Genomic DNA, 22,349 nt, shown 5'->3' with positions numbered 1-22,349 from the left:
TGAGATGGTTGAATGGGATCTGGATTCAGACAAATCAGAATAAAGTTTCTCTGAAGAGAGCCTGTTAATTTGACTAGATACTAAACATGCCAATTATACTGACCCAAGCATTAAAGACAATTTAATAACTGACAAATAGAATATATCTAAAGGTGAAATAAAATGCAAATTGATTAATCCTCAGAAATTAAGATGTCCTTCTTGACAGCTTAATTTCAAAAATCACACCTTTTCCAAATAGTTGTTAGTATTGTTCAGGTTATTACTTTTCAAAGAACTCTAAAGCTAGTAAAGAAATATAATACCCAAGCCAGAGGGACTACTTGGCAGACTAAAAGGACAAAGGACAAAGGAGTGGCTGCAGGCACAGCCTCTCTGAGGGTCTTGACCAGGGAATCCACTTTACCTCCCATTTTTAAGTCCTTCTATAGAACAGGCAATTTGGTATAGTAAAGACGATGCATTGAGCTAGGTGCGACTGACATTAATTATGTGAAGTATAGTTATATGTCAGTCCCTCCAGTTCTTAGTTTCCACTGTAAATGAATTGAATAAGATCTTTAAAATTTTTAAGATGATTTCACTCAATAAGATTTTTCACACTTGCTCCTTTCAGAGTTATGTTGAGGAGAAAACAAACATATGTATTAAAAAAATCTTATAAACGTAAGTTGCTGTCATTGTTTTATACATTTTCTTAATTATACCAAACAAGTATGGAACAGTTTTGAGATGAAGTCTATAACATGTTCACTTCATGGTGAAGCATTTATATAGGTTGTAGCCTTTACTATAACCCAAAATGTTAAAATTACAAATTGACTTTTTATAAAACTTAGGAAAGATGTTAAATAGTTTTAATTTTAACAGGGATTAACTGACTTATTGTTAAGAATTTACAGTAATACCCTAATATTTTTTTCTAGACCATGTCTCACCCAGATACCAGCTACAGTTTTTTTAATATTTATTTTTTTAGTTGTAGTTGGACACAATATCTTTATTTTATTTGTTTATTTTTTTTTTAAGAGAGAGAGAGGAGAGAGAGAGAGAGAGAGAGAGAGAGAGAGAGAGAGAGAGAGAATTTTTAATATTTATTTTTTAGTTCTCGGCGGACACAACATCTTTGCTGGTATGTGGTGCTGACTGAGGATCAAACCCGGTCCGCACGCATGCCAGGCGAGCGCGCTACCGCTTGAGCCACATCCCCAGCCCTATTTGTTTATTTTTATGTGGTGCTGAGGATTGAACCCAGGGCCTCGCACATGCTAGGCGAGTGCTCTACTTCTGAGCCCCAGTCCCAGTCCCAGCTATAGTTTTTTAAAGTATATTTTTAAAAAAAGTTTTCAACATTATTTATTGGTGTATTATGTTGTACATAATGATGAATTTGTCCTTATATGCACACAACATAACAAATCTCCCTTTGATTTCCATGAGATCCACCCTTTCTTTCCCCTTTTTCCTCTCTAGCTTTTGCATGTGAGAAAATATATGACCCTTGACCTTCTGAGTTTAACTTAATTCATTTAACATAATGGTCTCTAGTTCCATCCATTTTCCTGACAAAGGATGTAATTTCATTTTCCTTTATGGCTGAATAAACTCCATTATATACATATATATCACATTTCTTTATCTAATCATCCACTGATGGACAACTAGACTGGTTCTATTGTTTCACTCCTCTGAATTGTGCTGTTATAAACACAGATAAGGATGTATCACTGTAGTATGATGACTTTAATTTTGGGGGATAGGAGTGGCATAGCTGGGTCACACAGTGGTTCCATTCCTTGTCTTTTGAGTGGTCTCCATACTGATGTCCATAGTGGCTGCATTAATTTATAATCCCACCAACAGCATAATAGTGTTATTTTTTCTCCACATCCTCTCTAGCATGTATTTATTTATTTATTTAGTGGGGGGGGCGTGGCCACTGAGCCACATCCCCAGCCCTATTTTATATTTTATTTAGAGACAGGGTCTCTTTGAATTGCTTAGCACCTCACTGTTGCTGAGGCTGGCTTTGAACTCACAATCCTCCTGCTTCAGCTTCAGGAACCACTGGGATTACAGGCATACAACCATACCCAACCTCTAACATTATAAGTATTTTTAATGCCTGCCATTCTGACTGTTAATGAGATGAAATCTCAATGTAGATTTGATTTGCATTTCCCTACTTGCTAATTATGTTGAACACTTTTTCATACACTTGTTGGCTATATGCATTTCTTCATTTGAGAAGTGTCTGTTTAATTCATTTTCCCATTTATTATTATTGATTTTTTTGGTGTAAAGTTTTTTCGAGTTTTTTTTTTATATAGTCTAGATATTAATCCTTTGTTAGAAGAATAGGTAGCAAAATTTTTTTTCCCATTCTGTGAGTTCTCTTTTCACATTACTAATTGTTTCCTTTGCTGTGTAGAAGTTTTTAAATTTGATGCCATCCCAATCATTAACTCTTGGCATTATTACCTGAGCTTTACAGGTCTTATTAACTTGTGCCTATGTGCTGAAGTGTTGATCCTGTTTTCTTCTAGGAGATGTATAGTCTCTGGTCTAATTCCTAGGTCTTTGATCTATTTTGAGATGATTTTTGTACACCTTGGTGAGAGACAATGACCTAGTTTTATTCTCCTACATATGAATAACCAGTTTTCCCAGCACTATTGTTAAAAAGGTTGTATTTTCTCCAAAGTATGTTTTGGGCACCTGTGTCAAGAACCAGATGACTGGGTTGGGGTCATGGCTCAGTGGGAGAGCACTTGCGTAGCATGTGGGAGGCACAGGGTTCAATTCTTAGCACCACATATAAATAAAGCTCCATTGGCAACTAAAACAAAAATATTTTTTAAAAAAAGAAATCAGAAGACTGTAGATGTGTGGGTTTGTCCTGTGTCTTCTATTCTGTTCCATCGGTGTTTTTTTTTTTTTTTAGAGAGAGAGAGAGAATTTTTTAATATTTATTTATTTTTTTTAGTTTTCGGAGGACAACATCTTTGTTTATAAGTGGTGCTGAGGATCAAACCCGGGCCGCACGCATGCCAGGCTAGCGAGCTACCGCTTGAGCCACATCCCCAGCCCTGTTCCATTGGTTTTTATGTCAGTTATTAAGCCATGCAGTTTTTTTTTTATTATAGCTGTGTAATATAATTTGAAGTTAGATATTGTGATGCTTCCAGCATTGTTTGTGTTTGGGGGGGGGCTTAGAATTTAATTGGCTATTGTGGGTCTTTTATTCTTCCAAATAAATTTTAGGACTGTTTTTTTTCCTAGTCTGTAAAGAATATCACTGGTAATTTGATGGGAATTGCATGGAATCTGCAAATTGCTTTTGTATCCATTTTAACAATATCAGTTTTGCCTATTCATGAACATGGAAGGTGTTTCCATCTTCTGAGATCATCTTCAATTTCTTCAATATTCTACAGTTTTCATTGTAGAGGTCTTTCACCTTGTTAGTTAGATTTACTTCTAGGTATTTTATTGTATTTTTCAATGCTATTGTAATGGAATTGCTTTCCTGATATTTTTCTCAGTAGATTCATTATTAGTATATAGGAAAGCTATTGATTTTTTTTTTTTGAGAGAGAGAGAGAGAGAGAGAGAGAGAGAGGAGAGAGAGAGAGAATTTTAATATTTATTTTTTAGTTTTTCAGCGGACACAACATCTTTGTTGGTATGTGGTGCTGAGGATCGAACCCGGGCCTCACGCATGCCAGGCGAGCGCGCCACCACTTGAGCCACATCCCCAGCCCTAAAAGCTACTGATTTTTTTATGTTGATTTTGTAACCTGCTATTTTGCTGAATTTATGTCTTAGCTCTAGCAGTGTTTTGGTGGAATTTTTGGGATCTTTTAAGTATAGGCTCATACCATTTTCAAATAGTGATAATTTGACTTCTACCTTTCCTATTTTAAATCCCCTTTATTTCCCTCTTTGCCTAATTACTCTAACTATAAATTCTAGCACTATCTTAAATAGAAGTGGTGTGAGGACATCCTATCTTATTACAGATTTTTCAAGGAAATGCTTTCAGTTTTCCTCCCATTTACAATGAAGCTGGCTCTGGGTTTTTCACATATAACCTTTATGACTTTGAGGTATGTTTCTTCTATCCCTAGTTTCTTTAGTATTTTTATTATGAATTCATACTGAATTTTGTCAAAGGCCTTCTCTGCATCTATTGAGATGACTAAGTTATCTTTGTCCTTAATTTTATTTATGTGATGAATTACATTTATTGATTTGCATATATGAAACCCAGTCTTGCATCTCTAGAAAAAAACCAACTCAGTCATGGTGTATAATCTGAATATGTTGTTGAACATGATTTGCTAATACTAAGTATTTTTGTATCTAAGTTCATCAGGAATATTAATCTATAGTCTTCTTTCCTGGACATGTCTTTATCTAGTTTTGGTATGTGGTACTGGCTTGACAGAATTAAAATGTCAATGAATTAAAAGCATATTTTATCATATTTCATATTCATACCTTGGATAACTCTTCTAGTTGAAGAATAAAATGTGAATTCCTAGGCTTAGCACAATTTGGCCCCAGTCTACCTTTGTAGACCCAGTTTTCCCTAAGCATCCATTCCACCATTTACAGCTAAACAAACCATTACCTAGCCATGTCAAGTTATTAAAACACACACACACACACACACACACACACACACACACACACACACAATTCATTAAAGTATGGTAACAAAAAATTTTATTTAGGGTGAATGCAAAGGATACAGATCACTGCAGTAGGCCAGATCAAACAACTGAACTCCATAGACAAGTAGGAAGTGGAGGGAAAAGAAAGACTCAATTATGGCTCTAAGTTTCCCTAAACAATTGAGTCGATGTGGTATGAAGCACTGGGATTATGAAGACCTGAGGTGTAGCAGAGGAAGTTGAGGTAGAAGGCAGGGTTTTGGGGATGGAGAATCAAGAGGTCTATTTAGATATGTAGTTTGAAAAAATCTGTTAACTCTTCTCTCTCTCTTTATTGCTGTGATACTCTGATGGTCTGTGATTTCATTGTTTATATCACAGTGACTTAGTTTGTTGCCTACTCATTTTTTTCCTCAACCAAATCAAAAGCTTCTTGAATGCAGAGATTGTAATATTTATTCCATATCTTTGACAGAGGACATAAAACACAGTAGATTCTTAAAATGATTTTATAATGAATAAGGCAGTATTCTAGAAATTGAGGAAAATAAACCAACGAGGAAAGACTGTTTTCTAACAGTCCTCATTACCTAGACCTTACCTTGAATTAATAAGGTCAATATATGTTTGGCTGAACATAAAAGCCCACATCGCAGTTGAGACATCCAGCAAGTAAACTCACGTATATGTAATTTATATATAAAAAAGATCCAATCTTGTTCATAAATCTCTTCACATGATTGTAAGCAGGATCATATATATTAGCTCTGTGTGAACAGATTTTCCCTATACTTTACAAAGACAAACATTGTATGACCTATATATTTCAGATAGGTTTTCAGTTGAGATTTTAAAACACTATATCCATATTATTTGTTTTGTAGTCCTGTATTTTGGATTCTAATAGATTTGTAAAATCAAGAACACTTATTTAAAAACTCATTTGAACACTGAATAAAATCACATAATTTTAAAGAAAGAAATCTAATCCAAAGTCTTCACTTGTAGGGGACAAGAAAACTGAAACCTGTAAAATACTGCTCAAGATTCTACAGTCATTTAGAAATAGGGCCAGGTCTAGAAACTAGTCTACCTAGTTCCCTGCACAGAATATCCTCCACAGAGACTGGCTTTTTAATGAATAAAATGGAGAACTTGGCCATTTTGCAATCGATCATTCTGCTTTTATCATTTTTCCATATAGACCACATATTCTCCTTTTATCATTTTTCCATCTTAATAAACTTTCTAGGAAGGATATGCCTTATAGTGAGGTTAGCAACTGATTTTGGTATGGCCATGTAACCATGCATTGCATGGCTAAATGAGAATACCTCTGAGATAGTGCACATGTGGATAGACATCCAGGATGTAGATATCCCACTTGTGGCCTGCACGGCCATGGGATCTACAGGGAAATTGAGCCACTTCTATGTATGTGAAGTTTGCAAGGCTTGCCCTTATCATATCCAGCTGTTCCTCTGTTCTTCATCTCTATTCTTTATCTGTTTTAGTGATAATCCCTCTTAACATTTCAAAGGCTTTCCTATCTATCCTTCTGCTCTTCCTCTTCACAAAAAATAAAAGCACTTTATATTCATTATCTACACAATGTTGGCTGACAAGACAGAAGACACTATTTAAATAAATTTTAAACAATATGTTAACATTTATCTTTATTTAACAACTGACATTTATCTTCTAAGCCTTTAATCCAGAAATGTGGACTGAAAAGTTTGTTCCCAGAAATTCTGACCTAAGCACAAAGATGGAAAGCTCCCTCCTAGTCATTAAAAGGACAAGTTATAAAGGAAAACCATCTATGTATTTAGGGTGCAAAGACTAAGTCTAAAGGAGCATATAGTATATGGTGCACCTGCCAATGTAAATATCAATGATCAGCACTATTGCTTTAACTTCTGTTAGATATCTGAAACAAGATAAATTGAAATTTTTGAGGTTTGAGATAATTGTTAATTACTATAGTGATCTGAATTTAGAAGTCATAAAGTTTTTTCAAACCTAGCTTACACATATTCACCATGTTTACAATGTCAACATTTATACTTATATAGTGCCTTATGTTTACATAAGTGTTTTCAGATATGTCATCTGAACACCATTATCAGTTTTCAAATGAAGATATTATAAAAGACAACCAGCACTACTGTAAGCCTTCTGAATCCAAATATTTTTTCATTATAGTATATAACTTATACAGCAAACTTAAAATAATTTGTACATGTAAATTCCAAAATACTTTCAAGATTGAAAATGATAGTATCTCTGAACTTCTAAGAAAATTATGCTGATCTTTTCAAACTCAAATTTATTTTTAATCTTTTTGTTAAAAAGTAATTGTTTTGTAATTTTCAGTTATCTCACATTTCTTGAAGAATTCAGTAATAGGAAAATTACTGTTAGAAATATATAGCTAACAGGGCTGGGGTTGTGGCTCAGCAGTAGAGTGCTTGCCTAGCATGTGCAAGGCCCTGGGTTTGATCCTCAGCACCACATACAAATCAATAAACAAAATAAAGGTATTATGTATGACTAAAAATAAATAAATAAATATTAAAAAGAAATATATAGCTAACAAAGAGAACATTAGCCTAAAAATTTACAATTGAATAGTTCATATCAACTCAGTAATTCATGTAGATTTCTGAAACAAGCTTTTTTGCATATTTTATTAATTTGCCAACTTTTAGGGGATGTGATCTCTCTGCAGGTTGCATCCTAATTCTTCCAAAGTGCATTCATTCTATCTTGACTTTACTTCAGATGAAAAATAGAATTAGTTGTAAACCATGGTTTCTTTATACAGCTGGGACACTGACTTAAATTTAGAATTATACATGTTTAAAACTCGTATTTCTTCACCTTTAAGTTATTATCTGTTTAACAGAATACAGGTTCAGAATAGCTACTGTTCAAGTTAGCAAATCTAAATTTACTTTGAAATAATTTCTGTGATTTCAAGGAAAAAAAGATGACTGAATAGAATTTATCAACTGTGAAACTGACCATTAAAATGCTATTTTGTTTCTGGAAGAGAAATATGTAAATTCATTTTAAAAATAACATCTGAACACTTAAAATAATAGTCAAAGTAAGAAAGGGGCTCACCGGTTTGAGTGAAACCAAACTGATGTAGAATCTCATGAGCGGACAGCATGTTTGACTGTTTTAACTTAGACTGTTGTGAGGAGGCTGGTGGTGGTGAAGTAAATGAGAGATTTTTGTTGACCTGCAATAGAAAATGCAAATCAGAAACTACAGCATGATTTTCTGGGTTACTTATGCAAAAACTGGATGTGAAATATTTGCTTACTAGCCAAATCAGAACATATGATGGGTTAAAAGAAGTGGTAATGATTTATATAGTTAGTTTTTAAAGTTTACAAAACAAAAAACAAAATAGTTTTTATCAAGAAAGGTATACAGTGAAGATGAAAGTTAACTATATTAAAGTAAATAAATCTTACTAAAGTTTGCTTATTATGAAATTAACATCATTAATAAAACAGAGTAGTCTTAATCCATGCAAAAAAATACAATGACTCCTTAAATGCTTTTAATCAAGAATGTAAAATGTTTCATATCCACATTTCTCTAGCATTTTAGTAAAATAGCAGGTACTTCCTTTTTAGAGACTGTAGAGAAAACACCTGTAAGACTAGCATTTATATAAATTAGGGTGACACAGATAACACAGCTATAACTTAACTTGTGAAAGTTATTCTGTGAAACAGTTATTCTGTTTAAAAAACAGCATGACTTTAGAAATAATATTAAGCAAAATTTCTGAAGTAAATGTAAGGTTTTACACAACATGTAAAACTTATTATGATTGTCAGTACAAACATCTCACAGGAATGAAACATGTATTATAGCTACTGTAAAAAAATAATCGTTCACTAAAAAAGTTTGAAGTGTTTATGAAGACATTTATATTGTAAACTAGAATGAATTTCAGGAAAAAAGCAAGTCCTTAGTTCATTATTAATAAGTCAGCAATTTTTTTAAATTATTACTATGAATCATGATAAAATGTGATATATTTTTTTAAAAATTGGAACAATATTTTAGTTCACTGCACATATGTAATTGATGAATTAAGAAAGCTAAAATTATAAATTATGATATAAATATTAATATATAAAAATAGTTCCTTTTCTTTTTATTTATTTTGGTTTAAATAATAAAAACCACAGAGTGGACTTCTGCATCAGTATTTGGGGTTTTAAATAAGAAAGTTCTGGGTTGGGGTTATAAGCAATTTATCTGACTCATTATTTGCATATTTGTAAATGCTTTCTTTCTTTCAAATAGTAATGCTATATCTTAGATTAACTTTTTCTCTTGGAGCAAAGAATTTTAGCAGATTCAGTAAAAAATCAATTAAGAACATGCACTAACACAATTCTAAAGTACCTAAATGGTTATGATGACATTTAATAAAACACAAAACTATTTTTCAAAGTAGTCAAAAGGGGTCAAATATCACATCAGTGCTAAAATACTGTCCAGCTTTAAAAATTCTCAGACTCCATTATCAAACACTGACCAAAATTAAGTTGATTATTTATATTAATTGTATCTAAAATAAAAACAAAACCAATATCTTTGAGCTTCCTTATCCATCTTTAAATGGAGATTATAAAAATAATATCTATGAGTTATTGGGAATGTGCCAATACATATGAACATCTGGTATTATAAAGTGATATTTACATGTTAACCATAAAACACTAAATAACATTAAGTAAGAAATAGGTTAAATAGGACTGAAGGTATGGCTCAGTGGTAGAGTGCTTGCCTAGCATGCACAAAGCTCTGGGTTTCATCTGAAGAAATGTACAAAACAAAAACAAACAAAAAAACCTAAACCAACACCCCCCAAAACTTAAAGTACATATAAAGTGCTATATAAATTTAATTATTATTATTAACATCATCTAAAAGTAAGAGAATTAGGATATTTAATGTAATATGGTGATGCAATAAATCAGAATTCTATAATTTTAAATGTAAGTACTATATACAAAAAGGACACATTTATCATTTAACTATATATTCATTCCTTTTGTCAGTTTCTTGAAAATGATTTTCCTACATGCCAAACAATGTATTTTAAGATCTGTTGTAAATTAACAGGTGTATGCTGGAGATATGAATTTGTGTTTGTATCTCTGTATGGTCATGGATACACACAAACACACACACACAGTACCTACAATGACTTTTAGTCATCCTCTTTAGAAATTTATGTGCACAATTTATGTGCACTGAAACAAAACAAAACAAAAAACACCAGCAAAGCTTGAAGAGTGTACTGAATGCCACTCTGCTCAAACAGAAAAACTTATCACTCTTTTTAAATAAAATGTTGTTTGGAAAGATAATTATAATTACATGTTCTTGTGGAGTTTTTTTTTATATAATTCTGTTATTTCTTGACACCTTTCTTTAGAGGCTATTCAAATTTCCATTAAGTGATGTATAGTAACACAACAGAGCAGACAAGGCAATTTTCAAGGTTTGCAAAAACTGTTATTATTGTTAGTATTAGTCATTTGAAATTACAACTCAAAGTGTTTTTAAAGCTAGTTTCCATATATTTATCACTTCATTTAGAGGAAGAAAAATAATAATAACCATTAGATAGAGTGAAGCAACATCTATTTTTGAAATATATGCTGTGGAAAAGAATTGCTTAATAATTTTACAACAACAGAAAGGTTGGCTAAGATAGTCTACCCTATACTGATCTACCCTCTTTTCACAACACATTTTTCTGCTTGCTTCATGCAAAAACCACAGTCTGCCAAAGTCAGTTTAGTACCTCCATATTGAAGAACACTTAAAGCATAAAACTTGAATGAAATTCATGGTAGGGAAAAAGAAAAAATCACCTAGAACTTCTACCAAGTTAATTACAAAACTGTTTTGCCTACTCTTTTAGAGCATATGCAGCTTTATGCAAAATATGCAAACATTAATTCTCTAGAAGTGGGTTCATTTTAATGTTAAGAACCTCACTGTCCCAAACATAAAACTGAATGCAAAAGACTAAATAAGCTAAGGAAAGTTTCTCTTTTAATCATTAGTTAAAATTGAAAACTTTTGGGAGAGATATAACACTCATTTCCATATATACATACAAGTCTAATCATTTTAGCTGACTTTAGATTGTACGATACCTTCGCCACAAATAGAATTGTTCATAATAATTTTTAAGCTTTGAAGACTCCTCAAATTGGTTTTAAGTTATATCTGAATATTCTGATGCTGTTTATATGCTACATTCACAAGTTCAACTCTTTGCCCATACAGCTGTCAAATTTTTCCACCAAATCTATACAATAATGCAGGTTAATATTTTAATCTGAAGACAGTTCTGGAGGCAAAAATAACCCAATAATATTCAGGAAATGTTTACTGCAAATTATTTTTGCAAATTATCTGTTATAAAAATTAAAATCCCAGTTTTGAAAAAGAAGTTAAACAGAAAGCTTGAAGTAAAGTAATATTCAAAGTATTTGAAGGCTAGTATTTTTTTTTTTACATTCTCAGAATATAAATTCTAACAGCAGCTTATGTTGCTATGATTTCTAGGTTAGTAAAGCCAATACATGAGCAGTCCATAGTATCTTAAGAAACATGATCTCAAGACCTTCAGATGTTTTCTTTATAAACTGGGACAGAGAAGTGAGAAGAGAAGTGAGAGACTGGGAAGGAACTATTAGAGACTTTTTTTTTTTTTTTTTTTGGTACCAGGGATTGAACTCAGGGACACTTTACCATTAAGCCACATTTCTAGTCCCTTTTTATATTTTATTTAGAGATGGGTCTCACTGAGTTACTTAGGGCCTTGCAAAATTACTGAGGCTGGCTTTGAACTTGAGATCCTCCTGCCTCAGCCTCCTGAGTTGCTGGGATTACAGGCGTGCTCCATGGCACCCAGCTACAGTTTTTTTTACAATGGTAAGGTACCAAAAAATGTTACCTCTAAACTAGTTCATTATGACTAATATTAACTAAAATCAGAAGTCAAATTTGAAGCAGTCATTATGAAGTTTTATTTTGTAATATTTAATCAGATTTTGGGGGGCCTCTGACAGCTACCACGGTGTTGGTGTTTCAAAGATTACTGATATGATTCCTCCAAGTACACTTTAAAATAGATCTTGGATTCCTTCAAGACTTTCACTACTTTTCCATTTAGTCTACTGCACAGCTTTGCAAGGAAAATGTGACCTTGAACCTCCAGAAATCCTCACTTTCAAACCTATGACCGAATACACCTCCTCCACCTACCCTCATCTCTTCTTTTACTGTCAGAGGAAGAAGTGCATCTGTTTAAGATTAATACCTTCACTGGTGTCCTTGGGGATGTCCCTAAAGCTCTTTCAAATTCTACTCTCAACTTCTCCACTGGCTCTTTTGCCACAAGCTAGAATAGACCCTTCTACTTTAGAACAAAAATTAACAGCAAACAAAAACTCCCTATAATTCTATTTCCCTCAAATTTTATTAGAAGGTAAATTCCTTGAAAAACAGCACACAGTTTCTATCCAGGTACCTCAATCTTTCATTCTTAAAACAGCTACAACAAAGCTTGTCTTTATTGTTAACACTAACTATGAAGTGAAGGTCACTCTGTACTTTCAATCATGAAATTCAGGAGATTCACACAGGCCTTTGACACTGTCCACAACTCTCCTCTCTTCATTTTTAATCCTGTTTATCTTGTCATACCCATACATTCCTCATTAGTGTGTTTGCTAGTCCACTTTAGCCCTCTTCTACCCTCACATCATATCATATTGTTACTCTGGGCAGGAACATTCATTTTATTACTTTATATGCTTTCTAACACTGTTTCTTATGTTGAAAACATGCCTCTTGGTCATTAAGCTCAGAGATAACCCAATCTTTCTGTACAATTTATTTTCTCAGGAAAAGCTACTACTCTCTGCCTAAGTGCCCAGGTTAGAAAGCTGGACTCTCCCTTAACTGCTCCTGACAAGCCACAAAGACCACATATAGAATAACGCCAGCATTCTACATATTGTTAGAGCAAGAGAACTCAACTTGCTCATATCCAGTTTTGGAATGCCAGTAAGAAATAATTGTATTTTTAAAAAAATTATTTAAAAACCCTTTCAAAAGAACCCTTTTCCAAACAACTGAAAACCATTATTCTACTCAAATCTCAACTTGATTTTGTCTTCCTTATGATGAAAATATTTATGCGCGTGTGTGTATGTCTATGTGTGTATATAATATATATGTGTGTGTATATATATGTGTGTGTATGTATATGTGTGTGTGTGTGTGTATGTCTGTGTATGTGTGTGTGTGTGTGTGTGTGCGTATGTGTATGTATATGTATGTATGTATGTATGTGTATATATATATATATATATATATATATATATATAGTTTTTTTTTCCCTCCTCTGTTTCTCTCTTAGTGGTGCTAGGGATTGAACCCAGGGCCTCATGCATGCAAAGCAAATGTTCCACCAGTAAGCTGCTTATAAGCAGCTTTCTCTGGAATCTCTATTTTTAAAACATTTAAAAATTTTTTCAGTAAATAATATGTTCCAAGATAGATCCGACTATAATATAGATTACTACTACTATAATATAGATTACTACTTTACATTTATAGAATTCTTATACTAAACATAATTTAATAAATTTTTATTTGGCTGCATTTATTATCACTTACCCTGGATGAATATAATTAAAAAAAAAAGAAAAAGAAAAAGAAGATTAAATCCTCTTCAAGACCTCAATACCAGTTACTACCTGGACAGCAATAAGATGAGAACTCTCTCACCCTTCCATCATCAAATCTATATTTTTATTTTCTCTTTAGAATAGTCCCTCCATTTGAACTCAAGATTATATCCCCTCTCACTTTTTTTTTTGTAAAGGACTTGATTCCAGTAATTACTACCTCCATGGTACATTATCAACTTTTAAACTACCACCAAATTATTCCCATCTGCAAGTAAGTATGCTTTAATATTCCACCTAATATTCCCCTCCACTCCTGCCCTGTTTCTCGGATCCTCAGTCATGATATAATTCCTTAAAAGAATGACCTATATTTCTGGTCTAAGATTAATTCACTCTGGTTCCATTTTCAACCCATTTCTCTTGTTCTTTTGTCTCCATCATTTAATGAAACAGTTTTTACCAAAGTAACCAAAGGCCAACATCTTGCCAAATACAAAGGTCAACTCTGTCTTTATCTTACTCTTCTTCTCAGCAGTATACAACCATCTACCACTCTTCTTTCTTGAACTACTCTAGGCTCTTCTTTACTGATATGCCATGTGATATCATTCAGTCTATCAGCTTAAAAAAAGGAAGGAAAGAAGGAAGACTCTAAGAAAGAAAGACTTTAGTCCTGACTTCACTACCAAATATGAGACTCATATATCCACTGTCTACCTCATAGATATTAGATATCCCTGTATTTAAAACTCTACTTTTATGACTTGCTCCCTCGACTCTAGTACTCCTCACATTAAAAGAACAGAGGGATGGGAAAGGAAGGTAGGGAGCATGGGGTTAGAAATGATGGTGAATGTGATGAACATTATTATGCAAAGTACGTGTATGACGACACAAATTGGTGTGAATATACTTTGTATACAACCAGAGATATGACAAATTGTGCTCTATATGTGTAATAAGAATTATAATGCATTCCACTGTCATATAGAAATAAAAAAATTAATTAAAAAAGCATACCACCAGCACCCACACAATTACTGAAACCAAAAACATGAAATTTATTCCTCATTCCTTCACTTATACCATATTGAACACATCACCAAGTCCTGATGACTCTATTCCCAAAATATACACCAAAACTATCCATTGCCTGCATCTTCATTATTACTACACTAACAGAGGCCTACTACATAAAGAGAGGTCTCCTCTTTATGGACTATAATAACAGTCTGCTGGCTTCTCTGCTTAAAAGACTCATTCTCTTACAATTCATTCTATTCTCCCTGGCTGGTTTCTCTGATTAAAATACTATTTCTAACTCCTAATCATGCTGGCAAGACCCTTTAATAGAATCTGTATGATCTACTACTGATTACCCCTTACCCTGTTTATGAAAACATGCTTCCCCTTGCTTCTTTACTACTTTCTTAAGCATAGGTCTTTCTGCTCCTTGAGCATGCCAGTACTACTCTTAAGATCAGAATTTAGGAAACAATTAGCTCCTTGTTAAGGATTTTTTTTCTGAGAGGGCTCCCATGATATCCTCAGAGTAGCCTCCACTTGCAAGCATTCTTTATCCCATGGACTTATTTTCTTTGTATCAGTTATTTCCTTTGTTTTTTTTATTTTTTTATTTTTATTTTTAAATTTTTTTTATTATTAGTTGTTCAAAACATTACAAAGCTCTTGACATATCATATTTCATACATTTGATTCAAGCAGATTATGAACTCCCATTTGTACCCCATATCACTTATTTCCTTTGTCTGTCTATAATAAAATGTTTTTGTTCACTGTTACATCCCAAGCATTTAGAAAAATACTTGGTAAGCACCAATAAATATTTATATTTATATTTAAAATATAAATTAGAAATATAAATAGAATATTTAGAAAAAATAAATAAGCTTTCAAGAAAGTAAAAATATGGCTGGAATTTAAGAAAGAAAAAACTTATTTAACAAGCCCTAATGAAAATTTATTATCCAGGATCTAAAATATGAGAAAGTGCATATACTGTGCTGTGAAGATGAAATACCTTTGATGAGTAACAAGACCATTCAATGTGAAAGAAGTGCTAAAACAACATCAGATTCATATGCAATAGAATGAAATTCAATTAGTATATCACATCATAAGAAAAAAATAACTCACAAGAATCACAGACCTAAATGTAAGAAACAAAACTACAAAACTCATAGAAGAAAATGTAGACCTTTGAGATAGGGTTAGGCAATGTTTTTTCTCATGTGACACAAGAGAGACAAGTAACAAAAAAAAAAAAAAAAGGAGAAGAAGAAGAAAATGAACTTCAGAAAAATGAATGAAAACCTCTTTATTTCAAAGAAAAACATAAAGAAAATGGAAACAATATAAATGGGAAAACATATTTGCAGATTATCTATCAGATAAAACACTTGTATTCAATATATATAAAAACCTATTGAAAGTGAACAACAAAAAAGACAAGAAACTCAATTTAAAATCAGGGCAAAGGATTTGAACAAATATCTTTCCAAAGAAAATACCTTGTTTGTGGGATTCTAATATGGTACATACACTTTGGAAAATAGTTTGACAGTTCCTCAAACTGTCAAAAATAAGAGTTACCATATGACTAAATAAGTCCACACCTATATTAAACGTCAGAGAAATAAAAATGTCCACATCTCCCAAAATATGTTCACAGTAGTATTATTTTTAATAGCTAAAAGGTAGAAACAACTCAAATGTTCATAAACTGATGAAGAGATTAGTAAAATGTAACATATCCAGACTGTGGAATCTTCTTTGGCAATAAAAAACAATACATTTAGAAAATGAAGAAGAATGCTTAAAATATCATTTTGAGTAAAAGAAAGTTACAAAAGACCACATATTATACAATCCCATTCATATGTAATGTCCTGCATGGGCAAAACTATGGAAAGTATATTAGTGGTCACCATGAGTTTGTGATGTGTGTGTGAGCGTGTAGGAATTGGGAATGACTACTAACAGATATGGGAGTTCATTCTGGAGTAATGAAACAGTTCTAAAACCAAAGCTGGATGGCTGCATAACTTGAATAAGGTAAAAAAGCAATGAATTATATACTTTTAAAAAAGATTAATATTGTGGTATGTGAATTACATCTCAATAAAACATATTTAAAAAGAAAAACTGAAGATATTAATAAGGTTAATCTTTCCAGATATAATATGTAATCATTTTTTTTCAATGAGCATTCATTCTACTTTTTCATTTATGAGCATTCACTTTCCCATTACATTTATGTAGAGAACATTCTCCATACAGATTGGCTAAATGTGTGCAGGATGCTTTTACTCTTTGGGCATTCAGACAGCATCACAAAAGAAGGGCATGCAATATATTTGTTAAAAATAAAAGAGAAATAACTTTGAATTGCTAGTCAGAGAATAAACTTTTTTTTTGAGGGGGCACTAGCCTTTTATACTGTGTATACATAAAATTTAGTAATCTTGGAGCTACAATCATTGTACCAATCAATGCTATCAGAACAAGTTTCCTGAACATCTGCAGCCCCAGTCAGACTATAGCATGTTCTCTTTTTTCTCCATTTTCCTTCTCTTGTCTATATTTGATATCTTGTTGACTTTGTGATAATTAGGTAAAAAGTGATAGGTCCCGACTGCTATTGGACAGCTCAGTGATGGGGTAGGCCCAGTATTTTCTGATATGTTTCCTCTGTAAGATGCCCCATGAGGAAAAAGATAACAGCCTACCACATTCTGTGTGTCTGCCACATGGTAGTGGGTACTTATTGAATTAAAAAAAATTTCCTGCATTGACACTATATGAAGCAGTCTTTGATCACACCAACACCATTCTAATTCTTTCCCTTCTCATCTTTTATTTTGTGAGATATAATTATATTTGATAAATGAATGTTTAACTGAACTTTGGAAGTGGCAGAAAAGGGAAGAATGAAAAAACAAGACCATTCCAACTCCTTAATTTATTTTCTCAACAACTGAGTTAAAGGTTATAAATAAATAAAATAGTCTTGTTTGTAAAAGGAGGACTGCTGCTGTGTATATCTCATACACTTTCGTTCATACTCTCTAATATCAAGGGTCTCTTTGTGTACTATAGTTGTTAGATTAAATTTGGATTCTCAGGTAAAACATAAACTCATTAAGCCTCAGCCTCCTCCTTTCTAAATTAAGAATAACAATAATATCTAATCTGTCCTTCAGGATTATTATATGATTAAATGGGGAAAGAGTACAAAACACTTTGATAAATAATTAAAGCATTATCAGCACAACATATAATTAACTGCAACTTGTATGCATTTCAATACTTATAAAATTTATTTAGCATATACCCATCAGATTATACTGGTTGATGTCTCCTATGTATTAATTATCATGTAAAATTTATCTGGACTAAGAATATAGCCCAGTGGTAGAGTGCTTACCTTGTGTGTGTGAGGCTCTGGGTTCAATTCCCAGCACCCCATCCCTCAAAACAAAACAAGACAAAACAAAACAAAAAAAGCATAAAATTTTTCTCAGAGAATGAAAAAACCTGCTAGTTCTTTACTGAAAATATACGCCATCACAATATTCTTTTTATTTTATTCTTTTTTCATTTACTGTTCCTAAATCTTCAAAATTGTGAAATTACTTGCTAAATTTTTTATCAAGTAATTTTTACTGAATTCTAAGATCCCAGTGTAATAATCCCTTGAAAAATTCTAATTCCAATTAAGGAAAGTATATACCAGATTAATTTATGTAGAAGTTCTAAACTCTACAAGAATGCATTGCAACTCTCTGGTGTAGCACAATGAAAACTATAGTTTAAAGTTACCTTCCTGGTATTAAGAACTACTTACTTTTGCAGCACAGGATCGTATCACCTCCTAAAAGACATACAGTACAATAAAGAAGTATTCATAATTTCATTGAAATAAAGTATAAACTCTTTTCAATTCATTCAGATATTGACCTTGTAATAACCAAAAAACAGCATTTGGGAGAGTTTATCACCCTGCAGTTATTACTCTGCATTGTTTCCAATAAGTTGGAAGGAGTATAAATTAAAGGCAGTAATCAACAGACTTGTGAGAGCCCATATGTGTCTGCCTCAATAAAGACCTGTCTTCTCAATAAACCTGGAGTAAACACTAAAATTCTGCAGTAGAATACTAATGTCTAAAAGATACCCCAAATTAACTGTAGTATAAATACATCTATAAAATATCCATAAATATAATTTCTAAATTAATAATTTATACCAGGGGACGTCTCAAAAACACCACTGAATGGTAAAGAATATGACTAGTGTTTAAAAAGCTAAAAAAGGAAACTACTTGCAATTCATAGGACAAGGCCAAGAAAAGTTCATTTATGAAAGGGAAACTAATAAGTCAATACATAATAGAAAATTACAAACTTTTCTCCTAAGGAAACACCAAAAATACATAAGTCAAATTAAGGTTAACCAGTATATATCATCAGTCTAGTAAAGAACTAAAGAAAAAGAGTAATAATCAACATAGGGTTTAGAAAAAAAAGAGTACTGAAAATAAAATATATCAACTTTTTATTCAGAAACTTCTAAGGTACTGTATCTAAAGGAGAGTAGTAATTTAATTACTGAAAGAGTGTTCCTCTTCTGGAAAGTGTGGATAATACTAGTACCCACTACTATCCTACAGAATGGTTTGAGGATTAAATAAACATGTAAAGACTTAGAACAGTGCCAGAAATATATTATGTCAATTATTACTTATAATGAAACAGATATTATCAATGGCCAATATAAGGTGAAATCTCCTGTGAGGTAGAGAAAATTAATCAACTTTTCTCAAAACTGGCATAAAACATTTTATAATTCATCCAATTCTTTCTGCTCTGATGCTACTTAATAAGTACCTCTGTGATCTACAGACTTAGGTTAGAATGGGAGGCTGATCTTAAGTTTCCCAACAGATGGGAAGGTCTACCTTTCATTAAAAGATATTTTTTCAGGTTTATTAATCAACTTTTTGTAGGATTGATTACTTTTAATAGGTAACCCAAACTCTGAGCAACTGTGGATACATTGGTAAGAGCAAATTTTTGGATCTGAAAACTTTTGAGATATATCTACCTGTGAAGTCTTACTGAGGTTGCAGAATGCCTTTTAGGTACTGCTATGGCAGCAACATACAATGAAGTCTAACTATGAGACAAACAATTTATATTTTTACTACATGGTAATGTTATCAAAACAGGGAGTTTTGATATGTCCTTTATTTGCTAATGAGCAAACACCTCTTAAATACCTTCTGAGCTGAATTTATTATACAGTTCTCTCTGTCTCTCTGTCTCTCTCTCTCTCTCTCTCTCTCACACACACACACACACACACACACACACACACACACAAAATCACATCCTAAACGTGAACTATAATCTATTAGAAAATACTCCAGTTTTAGTAACAAAGAAACAATTATCTCTAATAACAGACTTCTTCTATAAATTGATGAATAACCTATACAAAAAAAGGAATTTTGAGTCTATTGAAAAATAATTACAAGAAACAAACAAAAAAGACATTGTGACAAAAGGTAGGGATCCTGTCAACCCCAAATCTTGCAAAATATAAAAAGAATAAAGAAATAATAGAATTCCCGTCTTATAGATGAGGAAAAATTAGGCTTACTTATCTGGAATAACAAAGCAGGTATAGGTTGGTGCCACAGACCTATGTCTGTGCCTAAGCTGTAAAGCCTTAACTATTTTCACTTGTCTTTTTTTCTGCATTCTTAAGGATGTTTCTGAAATTAGTTCTCCAGGCTATACTACTGATCTGATATTTTTATGTGTCAATTTTCCCCTTTACCATTTGCAATGTAGAATTAATTGAACCTTGCCTTTTAAACTTCTTTAAATTCTTTTTACCTTAGCCAGATAACTTTTACATCAAAATCCCAGACTGTATTTCCATTTCTTCATTAATAGAAACCCCAATTTCTTCTATTTTATTGAGAACAAAACCTAAAACATTCTGTTTATTAGAATAAATTATTTTAAGATATGCTTTGCCTTTTCTTTTCTTTTTTAATGCACATTATCTTTTTAATGACCCATCTCTGGCCTTAAATGAGATCAATAAATGTTACCATTTTGAACTCAGGCTGTCCAGTGGGTTGCGTACAGCCCCTAAACCTATCTCCGGTGGATTTCAGTACTCTTATTCTGTGGCTCTGCTGAAATGAAATGGAATATGCTGTTCCTGTCTTGTTTTTTGGGGCTGTGAAGAGAATTTACTCCTGAGACGTACAATGATTTTTTTTTTCATTAACTGCTACTGTTCTATTAGTTTGGGTGATACTGCTTCTTCTTTATCTAATGCCTCTGTGATCTCATTCACTAGTTTCCATACAAAATTCCTCCACAATATAACACTAGTAGAGGCTCAATAGTTATACATGGAAAAACAATTAGCTACTACTACTTTTTATAATGATAGAAATGTTTTAAAAAATAGTAAGGGAGATTATGCACATAATATTCCAATTTTATGTTAAAAAACTTTATATCTATCCTTTGAACAGAAATTGTTTTTCTGTCTGTAAAAATAAGGGTAACCATCACCATCATGCCTATCTTACAAGGCTACTACAACAATAAAAGAGGCAATGTGAGTACTACAGTGAAAAGATTCTAATTAATAGTTGTTTGAATACCTGTCACTACCTACCAGACCTAAGGTAAATAAAGGTCAAGGATTTAACATTTTTATGTTCTCTGGAGTGACTTCAATATAGTAGATAATCAATAAATATTTGAAATAACTAAACTTTCTTTGTTCCAAGTGTTAGAGCTCAACTTGGAAGTCCAAGATATATTTGGTCAACACTTTCTACAAAAATAGTGCACAGGTGTAGAGAGCAAAAATGGTTTTTTGCAGAGGCTATTAGCAGGTACTCAGTACACAAATGTATGGTATCAGATAGGAGAACGCCAATTAGAAAATAGGAAACCATGGAGGAAGGTCAAGAGCTGGGAAAAATGTAAAGAATGGGAAAGTTTTGGAAAGAAAATTAAGGTGCAGACTGATCTCCCTAAAATGAAGACTGAAAAAAAAGTGGTTAAAGACAAAATAAGATATAGCACTTGTGTAAAGGGAAGTTTAGGAATTTAGTTTTTCCTTAGATCACCTAGTCTATTTTAGTTTTTAATGAAGATCAGTTATGTAGACTAGGGGATACAGAGAACTGCCTTCAGGGAGCTTACAGTTTAGATGAGAGCATAAAACACCTATTTATTATGATCTTTCTAAGTGTTGGGAACTGTGAATTTAGACCAGTTGGTCTCAGCGGGTGGTCCTCTGACCAGCAGCATTGCCTGGGACTTGTCAGAAATGACAAATCATAAGACATCTCAGATCTGCTGAATCACAAACTCTAGGTGTGGACCCTGGCAAGCTGTGCTTTGATAGGACTATCAAGTGTTTCCGATACACACTAAAGTTTGAGAACCACTGAAGGAAACATGAGATTTGGAGCAAGATTTTATGGGAATCTGAACACCTAGACAGAGATTGTTTGAATACTATCATCTTTCTAAGAAGTGGTCCTGTGGTATGACCCTGAGAATTCACAGGCTGAGGGTCAGAGGCTGTTAACTTCCTCTTGTCCCTCAGAGATCCTACTGGGCAGGATTGAGAAGGCTACCATTTCTCTTCCTTTCCTAGGAATGGAGTCACAACCATATGTGTCAAGTCCTACTTATGCTCTTCTTTAAAGCTTTCCTTACAACTAGGTCTTGGGCTCGTATTTACAGAAATAACAAGTCAAGACAGTATATGACAGATTATCCTAAATTTAGTTAGTCTACTATAATTAATGATTTCAGAAAGGAACTATGAAAGTATATGAAAACCTAGA

The 22,349-nt window shown here is 32.7% G+C and overlaps 1 protein-coding gene across 1 annotated transcript in view; it reads right to left on the bottom strand.

The window, feature by feature from the left end:
* Positions 1 to 22,349, bottom strand: part of LOC308648894 (jouberin) — a 182,631-nt gene that overhangs the window by 84,678 nt on the left and 75,604 nt on the right. Inside the window, exons 19-20 of the mRNA XM_081294039.1 lie at positions 18,303 to 18,329; positions 7,809 to 7,929 (exon numbers count right to left, since the gene is read on the bottom strand). Of these exons, the coding sequence (XP_081150165.1) occupies positions 7,809 to 7,929; positions 18,303 to 18,329 (148 nt within the window). The remainder of the gene's footprint in view (positions 1 to 7,808; positions 7,930 to 18,302; positions 18,330 to 22,349) is intronic.

Source organism: Spermophilus citellus, assembly GCF_964194105.1.
Source record: "Spermophilus citellus genome assembly, chromosome: 5".
Lineage (NCBI taxonomy): Eukaryota > Metazoa > Chordata > Mammalia > Rodentia > Sciuridae > Spermophilus > Spermophilus citellus.
The sequence above is the reverse complement of the archived record's forward strand: the minus strand, read 5'-3'. Positions and strand labels throughout refer to the sequence as shown.